The 27,325-nt window shown below is 35.9% G+C and overlaps 1 protein-coding gene across 3 annotated transcripts in view; it reads right to left on the bottom strand.

Moving 5' to 3' along the window:
- Window positions 1–27,325, bottom strand: part of Galnt13 (polypeptide N-acetylgalactosaminyltransferase 13) — a 475,135-nt gene that overhangs the window by 198,254 nt on the left and 249,556 nt on the right. For all 3 annotated transcript variants that reach the window (XM_041631595.1, XM_041631593.1, XM_041631594.1), the window contains 3 exons: window positions 9,436–9,602; window positions 8,743–8,950; window positions 5,716–5,886 (listed from right to left, as the gene is read on the bottom strand). In XM_041631595.1, the coding sequence (XP_041487529.1) occupies window positions 5,716–5,886; window positions 8,743–8,950; window positions 9,436–9,602 (546 nt within the window). The remainder of the gene's footprint in view (window positions 1–5,715; window positions 5,887–8,742; window positions 8,951–9,435; window positions 9,603–27,325) is intronic.

Here is a 27,325-nt window from a genome sequence, read left to right as displayed (position 1 = left end):
AGCCCAGTTGAAAAGAGGGAGGAATGAGAATATGAGCAGAGATCAAGATCATGATGGGGACACGCACTGAAACAGCTTTCCTGAGCTAATGGAAGCCTTCTATCTCAGGCCTGACAGCAAAGGAACCAGCCTAAGGCCAAACTAGGCCCACTGAATGTGAGTGACAGTTGTTTGGCAGGAACAGACTGGAGCCACTGGCAGTGGGATCAGAATTTATCCCTATTGCTTGTTCTGGCTTTTTGGAACCCATTATCTATGGAGAGATAACTAGCTCAGCCTAGATATAGTGGGGTGTTCTTCAGTCCTGCCTCAAATTAACATACTAGGCTTTATTGATTCCACATGGGAAGCCCTACCCTCTCTGAAAAGAGGATGGGGGTTGGGATGGGGCTTGGGAGAGGTGGAAGGTGGAGGGGGCAGGAAGAGGTTAGGTAGTGGGAAATGGATTTGGCATGTAAAATGAGAAAAGATAGGTTTTTTTTTTTTAACAAAAAGAATGTTTTCTCCATAGATGATTTTACAGAACTTAGTATGTACTTTTAAGTATTACACAAAAGAAATTGGAAACCGGAGTGACTGAAGACTTGAACAGTCAGAATGACAAAACTAGGAAGAGAAAACAAGGTAAAATGAGTTTTAAACAAACTGTAGGTTAAAGAAACGTGTAACAAAAAGCCTGAAGGTGTAACTCAGGGAGAGGGCACTTAGAGGCTAGGCATATCAGACATTTAGTCCATTGTTTTCTTAGTACGCGTAAAGTCCTGGATTCCATTCCTGCATAAAATCAGATATAATAGGACATGCCATGTATAATGCTAGAACTGGGTAGGTGGAAGCAGAAAGTTCATAATAAACTTCAAAATATATTCAGCTAAATAATAAATTAAAAATCAGCATGAGATAAATGAGACCTACTCCCCAAAACAAAATGAAGCAGAAAACAGATAAAATTTGAAGACAAAAAGAAACTTTAATAATTTTTGATACGTAAATTAGGGTATGAGATAAATAAGTGAAATAGTAGCTACTAAAGTTTCTATGAAAAAAATGAAAAATAAACAAACACCAACATTAATGGCATAAAATTCTAATGAATAGTAGGAAAATTTTAAATTATGCAAAAATACATTTGAAGAGTCACTCTGGAAGAAAACAAGATATTGATGGAGGTGGGGCCTGTTTAGTTTTATGCCTTCTTATTCATATAGTCACTGAAACAGTTTTCTTGAGCTAATGAAGCCTTCCATCTCAGGCCTGATAGCAAAGGAATCAGCCTAAGACCAAATGAGGCCCCCTGAATGTGAATAAAAGTTGTTTGACTATGTAATGCATGCATGTCCCATTATCAGGCATATGTTTAAAATACAGCTTACTTCTGTCAAGAAGATTTCCCATTTAATACTCTCTGTAACTTTAATTCCTTACATGATTTAAGCATGAATGAAAAATAATTTTCATTTTTAAAGTCAAAAAGTACCAGATTATTTCCAAATATAGCTTCTATGTACATTGCTTCTCTCACAGTACACCGAAATGCTACAGAGAAAGTAGTTGAGAAAATTTTCTATGATGGCATGGGAGTCGTAATCTAAGGTATAATAATCATGCTATCAAATTTATTTGCTATATTTTAGACAAACTTAATTCTAATATAACAAAGAGTATTGTGATGAGATAAATGTTAATAATAAAATATATAAAAGTGAGTAAAATATATCCTGAATAAAAGCCAATAATGAAATCTTGGTTGTGATTCATCATCAGAGCCAGAACTAAATAAATATCTAAAGCTCTTTGTTTACTCTCAGAATACATTTGACAGAGTAGTGGATGCAAGAATGAAAGAAATAATATTAAGAATATTTATAGCAACAAAATGGGAGGTATAATGTGGAGAGTGCAAAGTTAATAGATGATAAATAACCAGCAAGTCTCCTATAAAGAAATATATTTAAGTGAGTGAGAAATTAAAGTGAAAACAAGTATCTTTATAGCTATTTACTTGAGGGTCAAATAGAGATCATAATTAAAATACTAATACAGCCACTAAGATTTAACCGAGGTTTTTTTTTTCCAGAAATATGCACTGCTGTAGTATTAACATAGCTAACTTTTATACACCCACAATCAATCTGCAAGTACTGACCTCTGGCTTCATTCACAACATGCAAGGCCAATATTGAACAGTAAATAGCTCTACAGCAGGGGATTGCTGCAAGTGTTTGTATGTGCAGGGTCCAGCACTGTGACTAGAAGCTGCGTGCAACTACATTTCCACACAGAATCATATTTAAGTCAATACCTAAATCAAATCACTTCAAATCTCATGTGCTAAAATGAAAGTGACTAAAATATTTCGGTGACTGTTGGTTTTAATTGTCAACTCAACCCAGTTTGCTCAGCGTCTCAGTGAGAGTCAGGGAAGATCAGTCTGTCTTCTGAGCACAATTGGGGGAAATTATCTAAAGTGTCTCAACTGATGTGGGAAGAACCAGTCTCAACTTGCACAGTGCCATTCGGAAGTTCAGGACCCTGAATTTTATGAGAGTAGAGAAATCTAGTTTAGAAAATGCCTGCATTCCTTTCTCTCTTCTCTCTACTGTGATGGGAAGAGGTGCTTCATTTTCTGATTTCCTTGACTCACCAGCTATAATGGACTGTAAACTGAAATTGCAAGCTGAAAGAAACCCCATCTATTCTAAGCTGCCTTTTGTCAAGGTATTTTATCATAGAAATAAGGTAGTCCCCAATTTGATAGGGTTATCTTCATTAAGAAGCCTTTTTGCTAGAGGTGATCTATTTTGTTGAGTAATACATAAATACATATTCATACGACTAATGTGTTCAATGTATTTCAAACTCAATCCCTTTCAGGAAGTGGACTCCAAATTGAATGTCACAAACATAAAGACCATAACCATAGTTAATTATGTAAATTAAACATATTTCTCTCACCTGTGTTTGAGACAGACAGAAGTGCTAAACTCTATTTCTCCAAGCAAAAAAAAGATGATAAATGACAACTGATCCACAGGATTAGAGTCAGAGACACAATCATAGGAGTTACGAGGGTAATACTAGACTTTCGTGCTTCTAATATACAGATGTTTCTACTCAGCGCCCTTGGGTGCAGACTAGAAGAAAGACTGAAGCATTGCCCCAAGAGTTTTGGATAGCCACAAATGCCAAATTTTGTTTTAGGTGTCTCGTTTCAAAATTGGTGATTTAATGCAAGTATGAACCACTAAATCTAAGCAAACAGAAAACATTTAGAAACACTCTTGGCACATAGGTTCCTACATCATGGTCTCTTGCTTAAAAACTTGGTCACTGCATTGTACAGATAGTTGAAATGCTAAATGCTTTCAAAGAACTTTACTGATTAAAGAAAACTAAGTAATCCCAAACTTCTGTTTATATACTTCTTTCTTTTTACAACTAAATATACTAGGACCAATGCATAGTACAGTCAGAATAATATAGTGTGGTATAGTATTGTCATTATACATTTTCTTATTACTATGATTGAGTTTAGGTCACAAGTTCAAATTGGTACACTATAATTGCAATTGCATACTTGTATTACTGAGTGATGATGAGTCAATTATAGTGACTACAAAGTTTTGTCATAAGAGACATTTTAAATTAAGCATTCTTCTTCAAACAACTAAAACCTCAAATCTACTTTGATCTCTTTAAGTATTCAGAGTTCTGTTCATCAAGTGGGGAAAAGATCTTTCTTCCGTACATAGAATAATTTATCTGTTTGCATGAGTGTGACAAAAAATGGTCGCATCTCTGAGTAATAAATGAGAAACACAAAGTTCACAGCGCAGCTCTGCTGATGAAAATTACCTGCCTGCTGACACAAAGGTGCTCATGAATTAATTAACCTTTTGCCATAAGAATCTCCAACCTTCAGCAGATGCTGAGGTTTCTCCATTTTTTCATTACTTTAGAAAATAAAATAATGTTCAGTAAATAAAAAAAAGAAATAAATTGGATTGGTTCGCATAGTATTTCACTAAAATTACACAAAGTGTGGCTAAAATACGGTGTGTTGGATGACTCAACTTTTATTTTAGTTTGCAAAATATGAGGAAAATGACTGCTTCCATATTCACTTTTTTCTTTAATGAATGAGATCAGTTCATCATTACTAGTAGTGTTGGCTTCCTTAGTTTTTACCTTTCCAATTGCGATAATAAAGTTAAATAAACTATGCTTTCACAAATGTACTTTCGGTAAGCTTTGAAAAAAACATATTTACACAAACGTCATTTTCAATCGAATAGATACATTAAGAGTATTTAGGTGTCTCTGTGAATTGTTTTCATCGTTTCTACTTGGGACCAAAACTTTAAAATTATCTGAGTTAAATAAAACTAGAATATGGGACAAGAGGATTGTTAATAAATCAGAGTTGTTATGTTTTCTCAATCTTAATGCAACAGACAAGAAAGATGAGTAGAGGTGAGCATTATAAAGCCAGATGCTAGATTATTCTCAACAGTGACAGGTCTTTATGCAAATATCACAGGCCACACTTAATGTTTTTCTCGCTTTGATAGTATATCTATTAAAAACTGTTAACACTATTTACTGTTTAATTTTTTAGCAACATATAATTAGAGCTGTCTCTTCTACCACACATTTTTTTGTTTGTTTGTTTTGAGACAGAGTTTGAGACAGCCTTGGCTGTCCTGGAACTAGCTCTTGTACACCAGGCTGGCCTTGAACTCACAAAGATCTGCCTGTCTCTGCTTCCCAAATGCATTAAAGGTGTGTGCCGTCACTGCCTGGCTCTACCACCCACTTTTTATTTTAATTTAAGGCATCATATAATTAGGAAGTAATCTCAACCCCAACACAAGGCCATTTTTAGAACAGGGCTTATATGTATGCTATTTATTAAGATTGTAATATTTTCCTTTTTTTCTCAAGAAAAAAAAAGTGATTTGCTAAATTCATTTTTAAAGAGATGATCTAGTCTACTACTACTCTAAATATTTTTAGGTAATCAATATTTGAATGCAGGCAAGAGACCTAAAATAGGATAGAGATATTTTGGTGTTACTTAAATGATTAATTTTGTAGAAAATTGTAATAGATATACATTTAAAAATATGAGTAAGATGTATTTTCCTGACACATACTCCAAATTAAGTAGTTGTTTATCTTGGAACAAAAAAGGCTCTTTTAACATCTGTTAACTCATGATATTTTTTCACTTGACTATTTATGATTATAAAGGAAGATAGTTTTTAAGAGATTAATTTAGAATAATTACCAAAGCATTTTGGTCATTTCATGTTTGAGAATACTTCTATTATAATATGCATTTTATATTTACTAGAAATATCAAGACATTCAGAAATAATATAGTTTTATTTGACTATGGGAAACTAGGGTAGAAGACAAAGACAAGACTTGCTGTCTTTATTTTACAAAGCACCTGGACTGAGACTCAGTTCCCTGACAGTATTCCAGAACCCTAAGGCATCTAAACACACCTAGGAACACACAACTTAGCCCGTGATAATTTTAACCATATTCGGTATTATCACTCATTCTTATATGATCACATAAAGGGTGAAAATGTACACAAATAATAAATATTTCTAAGGATCTTTAAACACTGAGACCAGATTTATAATGTCCTTTGGTTAAGGGAAGAATAAAAATATGACTAGTTGGGAAGTAATATCTACATACCTGACAGGTAATGTTCTGTCTCCTTTCCTTCGATCCATCTCTCTTTGAGGAACAGGATACCATCTGAAGTTTAGTTTCCAGTTAAAACCACCGTAAGTCATGTCTGACCCAGCCATGTATTCAAAGGTATCATCACTAATAACATCAATGATGGGACACACAACTGTTTTCCTAGAGAAAATCAAAACAAATTCATTTATAAATAAGAATTTACATTAGCTTCTTCAAGTTGGTTTTAGATGATATGATTACACTTAATTATTTTTCTGACTTTACCATGTCTTTAATTTTATTTTATACTTTTTTTTTCTGCAGAAACATTTCCTCCAACATCACCTTTTCCCCTCACTTTTACCTCAAAGCTGTGATGTGAAATCTAGTCAAATATTTGAATTGACCTTCAAGCTGACTTTAAAATGCATCCTAAGTACTAACGCAGCAGGGTGAACATGGTCTATTTCTCATAAACTTCCCCCCAGAGCATGGTTAGTCGAATTGCTCTGATACTATGCATCATTTTAGCTATAACCCACTGAGAAGCAGTAGCATAGAAAGATAGAAATGGATGACAGAAAATTAAATCTGGAAGTTTGCTTATTAAATATATTTAGTTTTAAGAGTACAGGAAAACTTGACACAGAGAAAGTTCCTTTTAGGAAGAACAAACAACATCAATTAAAATCATGATCTATAGGTACCAGTAAACAATTTCTCTAAAGGGCACAAGGGCAGTGACAACTTTTTCAGCAAGCTGTCAAGAATTAAAAGTCTATCATTGTCTCAATCCAGGTACTTTGCTAAAGACAGCAGCTCTTTGTAGTCTAGCCTACTTTCCTCTAGTAAAAGAATAGTCAAGATGTTTATGGTTCTTGTGAGCTTATTTATGGTAAGAATGTTCCACTTAGTTATCTTCCTGAGTACGCAATTTTATCTACGTCATGGCTTTTATTATATTTTGGCTTCTTGGGGCTTTAGCGGTTTACTACAGGACCAGGAGTTAAAGTCTACTCAAAGTGGCATCAATTGTAGCTAATTCTGCAGAACAGAGTGATTGTATGCATTCTAAGTCACCCATAGGTGAGGAAAGTCAAACAGGACTTCAATTACATTTTTTTTGGTAACTGCAATATTACCATCACCCATTGTCATGTAAGTCTCATGTGCCACACAATTGGCAATGACCTGAAGTTCTTTGAAATCAATAAGTACATTTACCCTTGGAAAGGCTTCTTGGTGAATCTGGACAAAACCAAATTATGGTGTTTCTTTATTTCCTGAATTTAATAAATTAACTTTTAAGAGGATAAAAAAATCAGATCTAATAGTCTCAATCATATTTTACTGTCTTGTTATGACAATTTTAAAACCAGGAAAAAGACTCATTGTGTACAAATATAATGCAAATAAATTGTTAGAAAAAAGATGGTTTATGCAGGGCTATAATGAAACATTATAATGATGATGTATTATATTAAATATAAAATGCATGTTTAAAAGAACAGTATAATGTACAAACGGTCCAGAAAACACATTGAAGAGAGCCTAAGTACATTTTGCTTGGTCAGTCTCAGTGTTGTGTGGGCACAGCACAGCACAGCACACAAAATGCTGCTAGTCATGTACTGTACTCAGTTGACTAAAGGGTTCCCACTGCCTTCTTGAACTACTGGGATTCATTTGACTGACAAGCTCCATCTATCTTCAGGGAAAGCGCCAGCTCCTGCCATTTATGTGATGTAGCTGAACTAACTTATACAAAGCAGCAGTAGTTTGGAGTGTCTAATTAAACATTTCAATTCTGGGATCCTCTACTGCACATGACATGGCTGTGCAAGCGAGGTGTTCTACAATGCTTTATCATAATAGATAGCACTCATTGTTTGTTATCTTCATTAGGTACTAAGAATTACACTAATTTATCACCCATGTTTATGAATAGCTAAAAAATGTCATCATTAGGAAGAGCTAAGGTATGCGTGAAGGGTTTTCACTTCACAAAGTTTAATTTTTAAAATTTTTAAAACTGACAGGTAGAAAGACTATTGTTGAAATAATTATACCGTGCTCTACTCTTTTTTTAACAGTGTATTGATGGAGGAAGGTCATTGGCTAATAAAGGCACTGCCCTGGCCCATTTTATTGGTTAGAAGATAGGTGGGAGGAGAAAACAGAATAGGACGCTGGGAGGAAGAGGAAGTGAGCTCAGAGAAGCCACAGCTCTCCTCTCTGGAGCAGACACCTAAGAGAGACGCCATGCCCTGCTCCCGGGATGAAGCTCCGACCCAGGATGGACTAGGCTAGAATCTCCCCGGTAAGCGCACCTTGGGGTGCCATACACAGATGATTAGAGATGGGTTGATCGGGATGTGAGAATTAGCCTGTAAGGGCTAGGGCTAAAGGGCCAAGCAGTGATTAAATGAATACAGTTTGTGTGTTGTTATTTCGGGGCATAAGCTAGCCGAGCGGGTGGCTGGGGTGCTGGGGAAGCGGCCCCGCCGCCCTTATTACTACAGTGTATTATTTCAGGAAGGCGCATGTGCATGCATGTGTGTGTGTGTGTTCACAACAGCATCGTGGAGAAGTTGAACTAGACCGTGACCGAGGGCACTGGAGCATTGAAGAGAACACTGCTGAGGGAGTAGGAAGAGCTAAAGTATTCACTGAACTTCCAGTAACATAAGCAAGTTTGTAAGAACATCAGCAATCACTGCACGGGGAGCTGGGAGTACCACAGGTGCTTTGAAAATTGCCTACAACATATGCTATCAGACTGGATTAATTTATTTCGCCTATAAATGTTCAAACCATTTTTCATCGACACATTTGATTATTTTTTTAAAACAATTACCATGCTCAACACAAATCAGTCCTATTTTCATGTTAAAAATGAGAAAAGCCACCTTTTTCAAAGCATATCAAATAAACCTTCCGAAAATAGAACCTTGGTCAAGGCATTGTGATAGACAGCTGGAGTTGCCCTCAAAGGTTCAGGTGTAAGCTTTGCAGACTTAACACCAGACTCCCTACCTGTCTTCCTTTATTCTCGCCAGCAAGGGCTCCAGCCATCCTAAGGTGCACTCGCAGTGTGCATCCAGAAAAGTTATGACCTGTCCTTTTGAAGCAGCTGCTCCTCGGAGACGGGCACGTATCAACCCAGAGCGCTCTTCCATTCTGATAATTTTTACTGGCACTTCTAAAGTTTTCACATAGTTCTCTAATGTCAACTTGAGAAAATCTGTAACATGGAACAAGAATGGATAAGGCAAATTTGGAGTTGTTTCAGAACAGAATGGCGATACTCTTAGGAAGAAAATTCAGCTGAGGGGCAGCCCTCAGCTCATACATTCAGATATCATATGCATATGCATTTTCATATGTAGAGTTTAAAGTGAAATAAACTAGTAGATAGTTCATCAGTTAATTAATGTTACATATCAAATCATATAAATTCTCTGAATTAACTAGTCAAGGAAAACAAAACATTTTAAAATACCATTTTCATTTATTTCTGATGATACGATATAACAAGAAACAAAGCATTTACTTATTCTCAGAGTGTGCATAAACAATATATACAATGTATGAAATGCATATATGAAAATATGGTATGTATCAATTTGATAGGTGATTGATTATAAAGCAGAATATAGATCATTACCCAGCTACCTTCGGACCATAGAAATGGTTCTAAATTACAGGCATGGAAAGCAGAGTCTATACCTCTTTCACTGGCATCGTCGACCAAGATGACCTCAGAGAGCAGGTAGTGTGGAGAGCGATTTATGACACTGTAGACCGTTCTGAGTAGAGTGCTCCAAGCTTCATTATGGAACACAATGACTACACTTGTGTTTGGAAGTTCGTCAGGGTAGACTTTTGTCTTGCATCTGGGAAAAAGCAAAGAAAAAAGAGGGATGATAATAAATTCATATTTCAAACTGATCTTCCTCAGTAGGGATATTCATCACACAACAACTTCCGACTTCAAAGTCCTTTACCAAAGAGCTGAATTATGAATAATTTCCCTCTTTATAAGTGCTGTGAGTAATCACTTGGCCTTTTGAAAGTTAAATATGCATAATTACCAATATTTTTATTTTAACTCCTGCAGGGAACAAAGCAGCATAATTTCCATAATTCTAAGGAAACCAAAATAATATTCTCGAACTGTCAAAAATTTAGAGCACAAATACCATAGGAGACAATTTCAATTATTAGAAACAAGTTTTATTCTTTGTTTTACCAAAAAGTAAACTAAACTCAAAAAGCTATACTAGTATCAATAGACAACTATATATATACAAATATAAAACCTGTAAGTCTGAGATTATTTTTTCACTTTGGAATTTCTAATACATAAACTTTTACTGCACTTGAGAATGTCCTAAACTATAACTACTCTCCAAGGTGTTTTAGGACTGTGGCTTCTCTAATGTCTTGTTATTATAGACATAATTGAAATAATTTGGTTACCCATACTTCCTGAACTTTACTGCTACAAACCTCCCTGATGGGTTTGTTAAAACACAGATCTAATTTGCTAAGACCAGGATGGAACCTGAAGTCTTTGCTGAAGAACTTTGTTGCTGCCTTCAGAAGCATATGGATCAGTTGGCAGCTGAAAGTAATTATCATTAATTTTACAACTTACTGTTAAAAAAAAGCAATTTTAATTGTGCTTAAAAATTCGGATGACTAAGATCTTACTCCACAGGTCATCAATTCATAAAGTTATGACTGGTAAACAATTTGTGCAATTTTGTAAGTAGGTGTCCCTAAATAGAATATGCAGAGGGTTATTTCCTCTGTCAACTTTTGAACCTGTAGCTATTGGTCTCATGTAATTTTAAAACTCTTTGAGTATGAGTTATCAAAATGTCAAAGGACTTCTGGAGCAGGAGTAGAAGTTTACTCACCCTAAGCTATTTTTAAAGTAGAATATTCTAGTTTGGATGTTCATCTTCCTAGATATGGATGGAGGGGGGAGGTACTAGGTCTTACCACAGGGCAGAAAACCCTGACTGCTCTTTGGACTGGAGAGGGAGGGGGAAAGGAGTGGGGGGAGGGGGAGAAGGGTGGGAGGAGGGGGTGTAGAGTGGGAGGAGGGGGAGGGAAATGGGAGGCTGGGAGGAGGTGGAAACTTGTTTGTTTTTTTTTCTCCTTTTGTCAATAAAAAAAAAGAAAAAACAAGAAGTAGAAAATTAAAATAGTTTCATGAAATAAAATTAATCAGAATTCTCCTGCCATATTTAATAGCATATTATAGTATGCAATATTGTTAGAATTTATTGTTTTTTTAACAGGAAGTAAAAGATACTCAATGAGATTTAGGAGGTTGAGTCATACATTGAAATCAAACTGGGCATGCCTATGGAGACCTTCCTCCTTTAAAACAACCTAAAGTGTCACCCAATAAGTAAATCTTCTAAAATACAATCAGGCAAGAATACCCATATACATCTTGTCTAACATTTTTATCAAGGATATATTTGAAAATGAACATTCAATGGGCTCTGCATTATAAAGAAAAATACTGTGCAGAGAAGAAAAAAGTAGCGATAGGTTCCTAGATGTTTCCACGCTTTGGAAATGTTCCAACAGCATCATTGTGTTCCATCATCTCTTCACAGCTACCTCAAGTCAGTCATTACTAAATGAACTGAGAAGGCCATCTCAGTAAAGAAGAAAGGTTCTCCACTGTTTTCTTCAATCCTCTACTCTCTGCCTCATCAAACCCTCCCATTACCTTTAGCATGCCAGGCACAAAATATGACAATATGATCATTAGCATCACTAAAGCATATTTATGTAAACCACGTGGAGAGAGTCCAACACTCAACAGTCTCTGACTTAAACCATGACTCACATTCAATATATGTTACCAAGTGTCAGGGTTTTTGTTTGTTTGTTTTAAGTGAATTGTTTTAAATCAGGATTTTCTATTTAAAATTTTAAATGCCAACTAAGAAAATGTGAAATAGCACACAGTAATCTTAAAAAATAAAACCAGCTGAAGATGTTAGATACTGCTTATTACCACAGCACAGATGAGGCAGAGATTACCCTGAGTTGGAAGATATCCTGGGCTAACTACACAGTATTATCCAGACCATCCTGGCCTGCACAGTGAAATAAATCCTGTTTCAAACAACAATAAAGAAAAAGTAAAATTTAAAATAGACACGCACCGCCTTTTTTAAGTTTAAACTATTTTCATTAACTTTATTTTGTGATTGAAAAACAATCACCAATGTTAATTCCAGACTCATTATATCTATTTTGTACACAATGAACCAACTTAATTTTAATGCAGATACTAAATTAACAGATAATCACCAGTGTCTCATTCACATCCATAAACTACAACAACATCAAAATGACAGGAATTTAACGATCATTGTTCATTGATATTCGATATCAATGGCCTCAGTTCCCTGGAAAAAGACATGAATTAACAGAATGGATTTGAAAACCAGACCCAATCTTTGATGGCATACAGAAATATGCCTGCCTGCATATTTATCAACCAATAAAAACAACACATATACAGAAGATATCCCACATCATAATCCATCCTACAGCATAGATACTTGCTCAACTATGTGTGTTATGGCTTTATTTTTTATAAAAGTCCCATTCTTGAAACAACCTAAATACCCCTCAACAGAAGAATGTCTAAAGAAATTGTGGTATATCTACACAATGTAGGAAAACTCAGTGTTTTAAAAAAATGAAGTCTACAGGCAAATAAATGGAACTAGAAATTAAAATTATCTCAGTGAGGTAACTCAGACCCAGAAAAAATATAGTATGTATTCAGTTATAAGTGTATATTATCTTTTAAGTAATGATAATCATGCTATAATCTCCTGACCCAGAGAAGTTAGGTGAAGAAGGTGGCTCTAAGATAGAAGCGTGGATCTCCCTGGTAGGGAGAAATAGCATAGATTCTGAGGGTGGGCTGGGGGGAGGTGAGAAGAGGAGCTGGAAGGATCAGGTGGGGGACATTGAGGGAGTGGTTATGGGGAGGTGCAGCTGGAGTTTGAGGATATTTGAGGGTGTGTGTGGAAACAGTTCAGTGTGCCTTTCCTGGAATCTCTGAGGGTGATCCTAGTGAGAACTCTTAGTAATGAAGGGTGTGGAGTCTGAACTGACCATCTTTTGTAGCCAGACAAGGCTTCCAGTGGGAGGACTGGATTACATTTTTTTTTTTTTTGGATTGATGGCAGAGATCCAGCAGAGATCCCAGGCTCATGCTAAGATAGCAGATTGTAGGATGATGCTAGGAATGAAGTTCACCCTCTGAAAATTAACAGCAGGACTCCATTGCTAAGGCCAACTACTACTTGGCTTTTTGAGTTTTGAGACGTTGAGCTGGTGTGGGCTTGGAGGCTTTATCCCTACATTCTAATCTCTTTGATGTGAAAATGTACTCTGCAGGCTATGCAAAGAAAAACCTGGAAGCCAAATCAGCCACAAAAGCCCCCACCTATAATCTATCCCACCTGTATGATCTTCTGGAGCAGTGGCAGCTCAGATCATGTGGGAGTGTCTAAGCAATGTATGATTTAATGTGAAGCCTATGGCAGGAGGGGAAGCCTGAGCCTTATACTGCCAGGATGGCCAGGAACCAAGACTGGATAATTCAGTGACCTAATGTTGAGTCAAAAACAACTGGAAAAAAATCAATGTAAAGACTACTAATGATATTCTCCTATATTTATAGATTGGTACCTTCATCAGCTAGGTTTCCTCCAGCAGTAGATAGAAGTGTCCAATTCAGATGTTTTAGTTTTTGTCTTATTTTATTATAGTTTACTTTGTTTTTATTGCTTAGAAGCTTGTTTATTTTCTGAGAGGCAGAAAGTGAGAAGATCATGTGGAAGAGGAGGTGGGACCCACTGGAAGAAGTAGAGGGAGGGGAAATGTAATCAGGATACATTGTTTGAGGGAAAAATACTATTTTTAATAAAGTAAAAAATAAAATTCCTAAAACAAAAATAAAGCAGCTTATTGTGTATAATAAGCATAATGATATCTTCCTCATATTATCTTACATGTTTAATCAAGTTTTAAATAATAGTAGCTAGAAAAATATGACTAATTTCTATTTTTAATCAGGAAAAATAATTTAAATAAAATACACCTATCTTACACTGCATTATAAATGTTTATATGAAATGAGAAATAGCCATTTCCCTAGGACTATTTCATTTGACTTAAAATTTTAAAGATGTCTTAGGAAATGAGGTGTCATTTTCATACACTCAATGAGGCCGTGGGTTTAATACTAGATAGGGGAAAAGAACTTTCAACAGGATTCTTATAAATGGGAGGACAATTTAAGTATCATTTCATAAATCAACATTGTTTGTTTCTTACAATTGTTCAAATACAATTGCTAAAAATTGGCATTTGTTTGGAACCAATTTTTGTGAAGTTAACTTTAATGATAAAAAGAAGAATCTGCACTAGAAATTTATGTCTTCTTGTTAAAGGAATTGCATGCAGTCTGAAACTCAAATAGAATTATAAGCTTGGCCAAGGAAACATTTCATATAAATACTGAATTGTCACACAATGGGTTTATATAGCACCAGCAAGTAAGTAAAAATTCACTTTCTTTGAATTTTGTAAGATTGTGTATATGACCCTTATTCATACTCAGGCAATATGAAAATTTCCTTATTATGACTTTAAACAATATTGTTGTATTAGCTTCAGTCGCAGAGATGTTGATTAAGATAGCTATAGAGTGGCCATGCATGGATAATATGTTGAAATACATTTATATTAGAAATTAAAATATATAGGCATTTGAGCATTAAAAATAACTAAATGGGCTAGATTCCTGGGCACAGTATACTTTGGTTGCAAATACTGAGAAATCAGTTTAAAATTGACCAAGACACTATATATAATGGCTGCCTTTCATAGTGTTGGAAAGTGCTGTGCAAGCTACTCTAGGAGAAAAGGCGTCAGTGGTCTTTCCCAACACTAGACTCATCATGCTATAATACTGAGGTATCAGGGAAGCTGTATCCAATGGTGAAATAATGGTGTGATAATCATGGAGGAAACTAACTACTGCTCCAGAGGAGAGAGTTTGTGTCTGATACTTTAAACTTTGTCCAAAGATCATGAATGGGTATCCCATAGGCATTAGGGGAAGAAACTAGTGTTGTTCTTTTCCTAGGTGTTCATACCGTCGACATATCTTATTATCTACTTCTAAGCATAATTTGTGTTGGTCTCAACTTTGGTCAAAGAAGCTCTTTTTACAGTAGGTAGTAGCTAATTCACAGACTTTTGACTTGTCAAAGTTCTGGTGACTGAGTGCTCCTATGTGAAGGGATCAGCTGTAATAGCCTTTCCTTTGTAGAAGGCTTAGGAAATATCATAGGAACGGGGGAAGAAAGAATATGAAAACGGGTGAATGTGTAGAGCTACGAAATGCAGTTTTCTGAACATGGCATGGCTGATATGCACAGTAAGTGCCAGCAACTATGGCTGGTGGAAGAAGGCATGTTCAAGATCAAGCCTGTAAACTCCAGCAGAGATAAAAGAAGTACTTCTACTGCCCTGCCTTTAGCTAAAAGGCTCTTAGCACTTTATCACATCTGAGGAAGACAGAGTTTATTTGTTTTAGAGGCTTAGCAACAGCAGTCTTATCATTCCTCAGAGTATGGGATCATACTACACACATATGGTCAGAACTAATTGGACTCATAGGGACAATAATAATAATGAAATAATAATAATAATATAATAATAACAACCAGAAAAAGTTGGGGAGAAGACTGGTGGAGGAAGGGCATATACAGGGGAAACTGTAGGTAAGTAAATCGGGTAGATGAGATCAAAATATCTTGGATTCATGCATAATAATTTCAAAATTAAATAAAAATTCTATATTTAGGAATAGAAATTTTGTGAAGTAGAAGCTGAGAACTATAACCTTAAATTCTTTGATTCACAAGCACATTAAAACAAAAGAAGCATTACATTTGCCTAAAACAAAATTGAAAATAAAATGTATGGGGTTCATATCTTTAGAAATTGTTTTATACAACTGAAGGCCGGAGAAGTCAGACGTTCTTAGCCTCTTCCCTATAACACATGTGCCATCTGGGCGTACAGTGATGCTCAATCTCCTGCGTTTTGGATGAAGGTGTATACAGCAAAAAAACCAGCTGCTCTACTTCAGAGGGAATATGATGGTACTCGCATGTTTCAAACAGATACAACCTCGAAATATGTGAGGCAGTGAACCTATTTGCTATCTTTCCCCTTGGCTATGCACACATTATGAGAACATAAACTGTTGCAATTTGATTTTCTCCTTTATAAAGGCATATTGATGTTTTCAGATAAGCTACTCAACACAACATGATGCATCGAAGGAAGAAAAATTGACTGTAAGATGAGAACATGAAATCACAAAGGAGCCATAATTACACAGTGTTTTAGTTAGATACAATCCATTTAGGACTCCCAACAAAGACCGTCAACACTATGGTATGTGTGGCTTGCTTGTGGGCTGCTTATTGGGCCAGTGGTTACCTTCTACTGCTTCAGGTAAAGAAGATTAATAATAGTAATTAAACTGAAAACTTGTAGCAAAAGCCCTCTATATTCTTTTATTTTTAGAGCTATAAAAATTGCAAAGAATAATGAAAATTGCAAAATTACATGTCACTTCCATTCCCCAATGAGAATAATCACAGACAGAAACACATGACACATCCAAATGCATCCGTTTGAATCAAACTCAGGCAATGATAAAATAGTTCTTTCTTTTAAACTATTTTCAAATTTTGAGCAATTTGATGTCCCAAGTAAAATACAGTACTTAATTTTGCATTAATTTCTTCAGATCACCTTATATGTATAATATGTTAAAGTCCAAAAGTTAATTCTTTTATCTAAATGGGGTAACTGAGTACCTTAAATTTTATATAAATTAAGTTAAATTTTATTTAAAAATTCAGGTACATCATTTAATTCATCCTTTTCCTGTTTACTTTTGGATTCACCCTTGCTCCTTCGTTTTCTTATACATATTGGTGGTGATGGGAAACAGTGCCTCTGGTAAGGATGTTACTTCACAATTCTCACTTTTTGGGTTTCTTCTTGGATTGAGTTTTAGACATTGTCTCCTGACTTCAGGGAACATGGTCTGGCCATTATGCCATAGGAGACAGAAACAGGGAGCAGAGAATTTCTTTCCCTTCCCTTCTATAAGTCCATTTACAGTTATTCTACTTTCTGCTCTACATCCCATATGCCTCCACATTTTTATTTATAATTCTTTTGTAGTAAATTTAATATCAACAAAGGAGAAGAGTCTTTTAAAAAGCACACCCACAAGCACACACATCACACACACACACACACACACAAGGAAATTTCATTTTATTCCTTCTGCCACTCTGGAACTTATTCTTCTACATGCCACAAAAGATATATATCTAGTAGGAACTGTGTAAATTAAAACTTAGTGATTATGCAGGCTATTATAGGAGGCGTGAGATCCACTCACCAGTCACATAATCATTACTATAATCTGTACTAGAGATATACAAATACATTTTTTTCACAGTTTCTTGAGCCTTCCATTGATTTTTGTTTTCCAAGCATCTATAGTCAGACAAATAAATGAGCAAATAATAAGGAAATAAAGAAGCAAAAAAAGAGATTCCACAGTCATTGTGTTCTAATGCATCCTCCTTAAAGCTAAGCAATAGAATTCATGTTTGTTAAGCAAAGTCTGCGTCTTGGAAGCTATGGTTTTCTTCTAATTGGGTGCCTATATATACAACCTCTACATTACAACTTTGCCATCACCTCAGTGAAGTAAAACTGCCATAGCACATACGCAAGATATTTATGGACAAGCAATGGAATTCTAAATAAATATTAAGAATGTACTTTATGATCATAAGAGTCTTAGTTTATAAATCTCTGCATAAATATTACAAAATCTCTAAAATCACTTGAATTGGCCTTGTTTCTGGTAGAATTTTGGCCACCGACAAGGTTTTATGCATTTGTCATCAACTCTTGCTGCTGGGGCCATATTTCTACATCTTCCTACCTCAAGCTCATTTTATCACAAACCATTCAGAATCCAGAATTATTTCTTGTAACATTATATCATATGTTAATTAAAAGACAGGGATAATACAAAGAAATATTAATTTTGCTATTTTCTTACAGAAATATATAGGACATGTGTATAAAGGACATTGTGTATATTTAGTGATCAAATTAATAATGTATTTGAAATCTGAAGCCTTTAAATGCTCACGCTTCTTTCATACTGAGATGCTATTACAACCTAAGAGCCACTATGGGGTCATGGGGCAGTGTAAACTCAGAGTCAGAAGGTTTATATTTTTAGTTTCCACATATTAGTTTATATAACTATAAAACAGGAAAATGACAGCATTTTACTTGTAAAGCTGGAAGGATTAAAAAGAGGTAATGCATGCAAAGATTTTATGCCAGTAGTTAGAAAACAATATCCTTATAACATGTGTACATTGATTTCATTACCTCCATGTTTTTAACTGCTTCTTGATATACTTGTCTTACTTTAAATTTTAAAATATAGAAGTCAATTGATTCAAAATATGCCTAAAGAATGCACATTTTAGTTAATCACCATTTACCCAGTGTGTGGGGGTGAGAACTGTCTCCTAGGTGTGTTGACCGAAATCATCAGAAAGAGACTACATTAGGAAATATTAAGACACAAGGAATTGCTTCATAATGTATTTTGATGCTAATGAAGTTTCTTTAATAAATGTTCTTTGTCAACTTTTAATTAATTTAGTAATTCAAAAAAGAACAGAACAACCAATATAAACCAAAAGGAACAAATAAACAAAAATAAAAGTAATTCATTGACAGAGAAAAGAGCCTTGATAAAAACTTGAGGACTTTGGGGTGGTTATTTGAAGAGACCTTGGAGTATTTGAGCTATGAAGAATAGACAGAATTCTCCTTTGAGAAAACAGATACTTCATTACTGTAGTAATAAATACTGGGATAACTCTGGGGGAAAAAAAGAAAAGTCATTGTTTTTTACCGCAGCGTAGTACTCTAATGTGTAGATATTCCACACTTTCTTCATCCATTCTTCCATTGAAGGGCATCTAGGTTGTTTCCAGGTTCTGGCTATTACAAATAATACTGCTATGAACATAGTTGAACAAATGCTCTTGTCATTTGATCGGGCATCTCTTGGGTATATTCCCAGGAGTGGTATTGCTGGGTCCAGGGGTAGGTTAATCCCGAATTTCCTGAGAAACCGAAACACCGATTTCCAAAGTGGTTGCACAAGATTGCATTCCCACCAGCAATGGATAAGGGTACCCCTTCCTCCACAGCCTCTCCAGCAAAGGCTATCATTGGAGTTTTTTATTTTAGCCATTCTGACAGGTGTAAGATGATATCTCAAAGTTGTTTTAATTTGCATTTCCCTGATCGCTAAGGAGGTTGAGCATGACCTTAAGTGTCTCTTGGCCATTTGATCTTCCTCTGCTGAGAATTCTATGTTCAGTTCAGTGCCCCATTTTTCAATTGGGTTAATTAGCACTTTAAAGTCTAGTTTCCTGAGTTCTCTATATATTTTGGAGATCAGACCTTTGTCTGTTGCGGGGTTGGTGAAGATCTTCTCCCAGTCAGTAGGTTGCCTTTTTGTCTTGGTGACAGTGTCCTTTGCTTTACAGAAGCTTCTCAGTTATAGTAGGTCCCATTTATTCAATGTTGCCCTTAATGTCTGGGAGGAGGGGGAGAAGGGTGGGAGGAGGAGGAGGGAAATGGGAGGCTGGGAGGAGGTGGAAACTTGGTTTTTTTTTTTCTCCTTTTCTCAATAAAAAAATGGAAAAAAAAAGAACTAGGTAGAAATATGCTTAAGCTATTGGCCAAATAGTATTGCAATTAAAAAAAAAAAAAAGAAAGAAAGCATGCCTTTTAGGGGGAATATTTTTTCATAGTGCACTTACTGAAGTGTTCTGGAATATTCATTTACACTGTATGCATATATGTCATTATTTATTGGTTTAATAAGCAAGCTGACTGGAAAGAGCTGAACAGGATACAGTTGGGTGGCAAAGCCAAACTAGAATGATAGGAGGAAGAAGGGTGGAATGAGAGGAATTGCTAGCAGGCACAGGGAGAAACAAAGTGAGCATGCCATAGTGAGAAAAGGCACTGCCACGTGGCAGAGTGTAAGTTAGGAATATGGATTAACTTACAATGTAAGAGTTACTTAGTAATATCAGCCTGAGCTAATATCCAACCATTTTTAATTAATATAAGCCTCAGTACGTTTATTTGAGAGCTGCTGCGGGACAGGAAAACTGACTCTCCTGGAACAGGAAATCACTAAATGCTCTGAATGAACAACAAAGCAGTGACTTTCCCACCCAACACAGCTTGGGATGTTAAGGGAAAAAAATAAAAATAAGTAAATAAAACTGTATCCTACAAGAGAATAGTGAGAGGGAAACCATTTAAAGGTTGATGACCAGGCAGGAAACTGAGGTAGGAAAGACTAGGGGAATGGAGAAAGAGACTAGGGGAAGAGAAGAAGAAAAGTGTTGCGAAGCAGGTCAGGATGTCTTAAGTGACATTAACAGCTGCCGGGCATTTAATAATGAGTGACATTTAAGTTTCAGGGTTAACTACACTAATTCAGTACAACCTCCATCACCCTCCTATTGTGCCCTAAATTGGACTATCCCAAGATGCATTCCATTAGTGGCTTTATGACTCTATCTGCAATTTGAGAAAGCAGCCAACATTGTCTCTGATCAACTATGAAGAGCATAGAAAGCAGTACCAAAAGCTAAGAGAGAACGAGTCAGTATATGAAGGAGCTAAACGATCCCGGGAAGGGTTCCGGACATCTACTAAGAATTGTTTTGTGATTTCGGTTGATCTAACCTTTATTTGAGCAGAGGACATTCAGATACCATTTATGTTACATTAAAAATAGAACATGAAGTTCTGAGACTGCCTGCTGTGACAATCCTCTCCTCTCTACCTGGCCTCCTCCCTGTGAGATGGCTCTGTTTTCAGCACAACATGCTACCAGAAACCATGGAACCACCACACTTGGTATGGACCCATCCTTAGCCCTCAATAGAAAATGCAACCGCTTCCCATGGATCTGCCTATTTGTCTGTCACCTGTATATTTGTTGTAAAATATTTGTGGGCTCCAACACCTGTTACTATCTCCTTTAACTCTAGTAACATTGACCATCTTGTTTCCTTCAAGAAAGATTTCTCTAGGTTCAAGTCTCTTGCCAACTCTAAGGTGGCTCCCTTAACTAAGAATTGTGCTTCCGTGCTCCCCTATCTAACCTTCCTTTATCCCAATCCTCTTTTTCCCCAAGTTCCCCCATTCTCCCCTTCTCCCTTTTCTCTCCCCATCTCCCCTTACCCCCATCCCACCCCACCCCCAAGATCTCAATTTTCTCCCCGGCAATTTTGTCTACTTCCCGTAGCCAAGAGGACAACTATATGTTTTTCCTTTGGTTCACCTTCTTACTTAGCTTCTTTGGGATCACCAATTGTAGACTCCGTGACCCTTGTTTATGGCTAGAAACCAATTATGAGTGAGTACATCCCATATTCATCTTTTTGGGTCTGGGTTACCTCACTCAGGATAGTGTTTTCTATTTCCATCCATTTACATGCAAAATTTGAGAAGTCATTGTTTTTTACCGCAGCGTAGTACTCTAATGTGTAGATATTCCACACTTTCTTCATCCATTCTTCCATTGAAGGGCATCTAGGTTGTTTCCAGGTTCTGGCTATTACAAATAATACTGCTATGAACATAGTTGAACAAATGCTCTTGTCATTTGATCGGGCATCTCTTGGGTATATTCCCAGGAGTGGTATTGCTGGGTCCAGGGGAACCTAGAGTGGCTCCCAGATGCCCAAGCCTAGGTCCCCAGTTAGTTCCTTGGGCAGCTGAGGATAAGGAACCTGAAATGACCCTATCCTATAGCAATACTGACGAATATCTTGCATATCATCATAGAACCTTCATCTGGTGATGGATGGAGATAGAGACAGAGACCCACACTGGAGCACTGGACTGAGCTCCCAAGTCCCAATGAGGAGCAGAAGGAGGGAGAACATGAGCAAAGAAGTCGGGACCACGAGGGGTGCACCCACCCACTGAGACAGTGGAGCTGATCTATTGGGAGCTCACCAAGGCCAGCTGGACTGTGACTGAAAAAGCATGGGATAAAACTGGACTCTCTGAGCATGGCGAACAATGAGGGCTGATGAGAAGCCAAGGACAATGGCACGGGGTTTTGAACCTACATAATGTGCTGGCTTTGTGGGAGCCTAGCCAGTTTGGATGTTCACCTTCCTAGGAATGGACGGAGAGGGGAGGACCTAGGACTTACCACAGGGCAGGGAACCCTGACTGCTCTTTGGACTGGAGAGGGATGGGGAGAGGAGTGGGAGGAGGGGGAGAAGGGTGGGAGGAGGGGGAGAAGGGTGGGAGGAGGGGGAGGGAAATGGGAGGCTGGGAGGAGGTGGAAACTTGTTTTTTTTTCTCCTTTTCTCAATAAAAAAAAAGTAGTAAATAGAAAAAAAAAGAAAGATTTCTCATGCCTTTACCTCTTGTGATCTCTAAAATTATTTATAGTTGTACAGTTTTCTTAAGAAATTACCTAAACTCTCCATAGTGGAAATCAAAGCAACTCTCCCTTAAAATGGTTTTCAGAGTACAGTCTACTATATAATCTATTAATCTCCAAGTATATTTCATGTGCATATTCTTTTCCTCTCACATGAATAGGTAAAACTAAACCACTGAGAGTATGGAGTCCTCCTAAGGATAGAGGAAAATTAGCTACAATATTGTAAGCACTGTTCTCAAAGGTGAAGAAAAGAAAACTTTTTCAAGAGCCGCTAAGGAGACACCTATTCTCTTGATAATCTTCTCTTAAAGGAATTGATTTTTTATTTTATGTGTATGGGTATTTTGCCTGTGTGCATGAATGTGAAGCATATGAAGCAGAGGCTGCAGAGGCCAGAAAAGGTCACTGGATTTTCCTGGAAATGAGAAACCTTGTGCATAGTCATGTGGATCTTGGGAACCAAACCTGCGTGTTTGATAATAGCAGCACATCCTTTTAAATGCTCAGCCATGTTTTCAGGCTCTCATTTTGATACTCAAATGAAAACCCTCAGGATTTTATTTTCATTTTATTTTATAAATTCTTGGACTGTCTTTGTATAGGTCTCCTGTTTCATGCATTCAAATATGCCAATATTTTCTCTTACTGTTTATGTATAATAACAGCAAAATGAGTACTTCTATTGAATTTTAAGGGAATTTAGCATCGTCATCTTTTTATGCCCTCTGCACATTAACATGGCCTATATATTTTTCTGAGGTGAAAGATATAGATCTGAACATGCCCTTTGAACAGGTTGCCCCAGCAGTACTCTGTGCACAGCAATGATTTGAGGTGTCATTATAATCATGAAACAAGCTTCACTGTTTTTCTTAATTTACATCCATAATTTGTCTTTCATTTAAATAACCTATATGGTTATTCATGCTTCATTGCCACTGTGTTTCAATTATAAAAATTCATATTATGGTCACCTATCAGGTAAGGCTAAATCCTTATTTGATCATTCTGTTTTCTGCATTTCTATCCATTTTGACATATTTTACCCCATTAAATCCCTTCCAGCCATTCTGATATATTTTAATTTTCAATATCATAATTTTAGTATATATCTCCCCCACTTTTCACCTAAATGCTTACTAAATAATCACTACCAAAAACAACTAAGTAGTTACTAAATACAGTTTGAGTTTTATCTTAGTATTTTTACTCACTACAAAATGTAAAGACAATGAAATATATGTCTATGTATACACATATATATTCACTTTTTTAAAACAAGCTATGTAAGCATTGTGACTAGGAAATCTTCCCTCCTACTCACATTTGAAACAGGACAGCAATACACAGCTTCCACAGGATTTGCCTCCTGATTTACGTACTTAGCTGCTTATTCCGTCATGCAGTTATTGTTCTATAATACATAATCGGCATTGATTTACAAAGGGTATATTTTATACCCCTTATCTCTTTCTCCAACTTTAACACACCTAAAATCAAAATATATTTCAATGTAACAATATAAATCATAATATATATCTAGTACAAAAATGGTGCAAATTTCTTTGTTTATATACAGAATTCTGAAAAATGTTACATTACTGAGCATTTTCTAAATTACATTGACTAAGTGGTCAAAGCAAGTTCCATATGTCAACTGCTCCATTCCTATCATTAACACCTCATAAGTGAACTCAGTCTCAATTGCTATGCTAGGCATGACATAAAATATCACGCCTCAGTGACTGCAAGCAATATCAAAATGTCAAGTATATCCATTCTTCATTTCAGGGCTAGGCTACTTAAGACCAGTCACTTCTATTGAATCCTGTTGGTGGTGGTGATAAATATCACAACCTATAATGCGATAATTTCCAAATGATTTATTAAAATTGAAATAATAAATTCTAGCAAAGTAGATCAGTTTTGGATACTCAATTACATAGTGAAAGAAAACAATAAATATAATCCCTCCCTGCTTATCAACCTCTGCATATTACTGATAGCAATTATATAGTACTCTCTAAAACATGACATATTTTTATTCAATTTCATTATTCAAATTTTCAAATTTATGTTCATGTAAAATAAATGGAAAGCAAAGAATACAGGAATGTAATGGGTTACTTCTTTAATGCAATTATGTATTTGGATGTGTGTGTATATGTATGCCTTAGAGAGAGACAGAGAGAGTGTGTGTCTGTATCAGTGTATGTGTATTTGTATCTGTGTGTAGGTGTGTGCACATGTTGGTAGGAGTGCCCGTGGAGGGTTCCCATTGTTACACCTGACTGTATACAGAGAGTTGGATTTGGGTCCTCTGGAAGATTAATATATGATCTTAACCACTGTACAATATCTCTAGCTTCTTAAAAGCACTTTGAAAATGTAAGACAATCTGATTAAATAATTTCAGTGGATACAGCTATTATTATTATGCATACTAAGAAATTCTAGATTTTGTCTTGAAATAATTGAAATAAAAACTATACTGTTCACCTACTATAAAATTCCTGTAGTTAAGCAAAATTATTTCTCTCTTTCTATAACCTGAAAGTTCTCAACTAGACCAAGGAAAATGTTTTAAGCCTTAAGTTTTATTGAACAGACACAGTTTCACTGTGTCCTTAAATTCATTTTGAAGAAAAAGGAATTTAAATTTTTTGTGTATCTCTCTTCTGCTGACACCCTTAACTCTTATTACTATGCAATGTGACCCTTGCTCTGTCAACCTGTTCCAAGAACTGGGAAATGCTGAGCCAGTTCTTGCTTGAAGAAAGAACATATGTTCACTTAGTGTCTCTTCCTCCCTGATTTTCCTGAGTAAGAGACATGATGGGAAGATTAGCTTCTATCTCCTCATTATAACCCCTCCATTACTTTCCAGATGGGTTAAAGCATTGGTGCTAGAATTGGGATTTGCTCCCAAGAGAGATAACCCAGTTTCCCTTGTAGAAGGCCATGTAAATACAGCCATCACACTGTGTGGCCTAGGGAAGAAAGTTTCAAGATTGCAAAGAGAATAAAAATAACAAATACAGTCCGTGAGTTAGTGCTTGTGAGTATAGAAGTCTTGTTGCATCATTTTGCACCACAACTTGGGCGTATTCATGAATCAGAAGCCTGAAAGGTTCGTGAAGATTTACTAGTTTTATGCATGGAGAAAGTACATCATAAGCTGCTGAAATGACCCAAGAAAAGTCACCTTTTCACTGTCAAGGGATGGGCATGTGTCACCTTAGGGTATAAACTGAAAGTATGCCAAGAAAATAAAATATTTAATGTTTGGGGTTTTGTTCCTGCTGAAGTAATAGCCATCATACTCTCCCACGATAGTTATTCCTATGATGCCAATAGTTTAAAAATAATAGGTTTTTTAGGAGATAAAAAATATCCTGGGGTACATGTGCAAGTAAGTTTTATATGCTTTCCATTGTGACAAGTTCTTGAATTTTAGAAATAAACAATAATTCAACTGTGGTTCTGCTATGAATAAACATAGGCAGCTTATCTCCCTGCAAATAACCTTTCTTCTGTTAAAGAAACCCATGGGCTAATTGGGACAAAGTTCACTAATAAAAGCAAAGTTTATAAGTAGATTACTTTTTAAGAAGCTATAACTGCAGTATAAAAACAAAATGAATATGCCTCTTGAATATCATTTATTACACAGAATTACACTTTAAGAATTAAAATGTAAAAGATATTTTGTCTTTATAAAGTTCTCCCTTATCTAGTTTTCTTATTATTAGCTTTGCTGTTTATCACAGTGTTAGTTATTCAGAAAATAGATGCAAAAAAAAACAATTTAGTACTGCTAATATAAACCAGAAATATTTAAGAGCCATTTTCATTAATCAATAGTTTCTAAATTTTACGATAGGATTTATGACAATTTTTTTTAGGAATTTAATTTTTGTCTAAATTAAATATTTGATTTTAGACACAATATTTGTAGACAAAATATGCAATGATTTATTTCCCAGGGACTATGGGATCAGAAGGAGCATATAAGAACAGACATAGATTTATCATAAAAGAAAAATAAAATATTAGATGATGGATTTTCTGAAATACTAATACTAAGAAGAAGCAGTCATTCGCAGTACTTTATGGTTGTTTTTCTTATGATAACAGATGAAGTTTTAACTATAACAAGAATGAAAGAAATTTATACTCTCCAGGTAAAATATGAATGGTTCCATGTTCTCTGAGATTAGGGCATATTAGTAAAGAGAAATAAAAAACCAACTTACATACGTAAAACCTCTTTACATAAGCAAAAGCAAAATAAATGATATCCGCTACTGATTGAAACAAATGACATTGTCATCCTTGAAAGGAGTAAACATCGTAGGTAAGCAGAACAACTTGCTAATCAACTAGAGGGTGATTGTAGAAAGACTTAAAGCCAAAGTAGGTGAGGAGTTACAAGATAGACATGGAAACAAAGGAAAGGAAGGGTTAATAAAAAAAAGAGTGATGAAAAATGTAGGAGATTATATTACTTCATAACAACTTTTTAAAATATGGGAAAGGAACAACAAAAGACAAAGTCTTAGAAGAGAGATTGTATTTGATTGGATAATGCTGTGCCTGAAGTCAAATTCAACAAATATCCCAGTACCAAATGTAGTATAGCCCAGAGGCCTTAAAATTATTTAAGCTCTATCTATTTTTCTTGGTATCCCACCAAGTAAATGATAAAACCCTTTCATAGAAGCCATTCCCAGTTTGGTTGCAAGATACAAGGGGCTTCCTCCTTGATCAATAGTTTTTATAGTGCTGGATATTGCTAGGCCTCCTGATGGGGAAGAAAAAGAAAAAGCCTGCAAGCTGTAGACATATGAGTTACAAGGCCTAGCCGCCAGCCAAGATGTGCCCAGTGTAGACATGGTGGCATGACTGTAATGGGAGCAATCAACCACTCTA

The sequence above is a fragment of the Microtus oregoni genome, unplaced genomic scaffold, assembly GCF_018167655.1.
Source record: "Microtus oregoni isolate MIOR12 unplaced genomic scaffold, Mior012 000037F_ref0000500, whole genome shotgun sequence".
Classification (NCBI taxonomy): Eukaryota; Metazoa; Chordata; class Mammalia; order Rodentia; family Cricetidae; genus Microtus; species Microtus oregoni.
The sequence above is the reverse complement of the archived record's forward strand: the minus strand, read 5'-3'. Positions and strand labels throughout refer to the sequence as shown.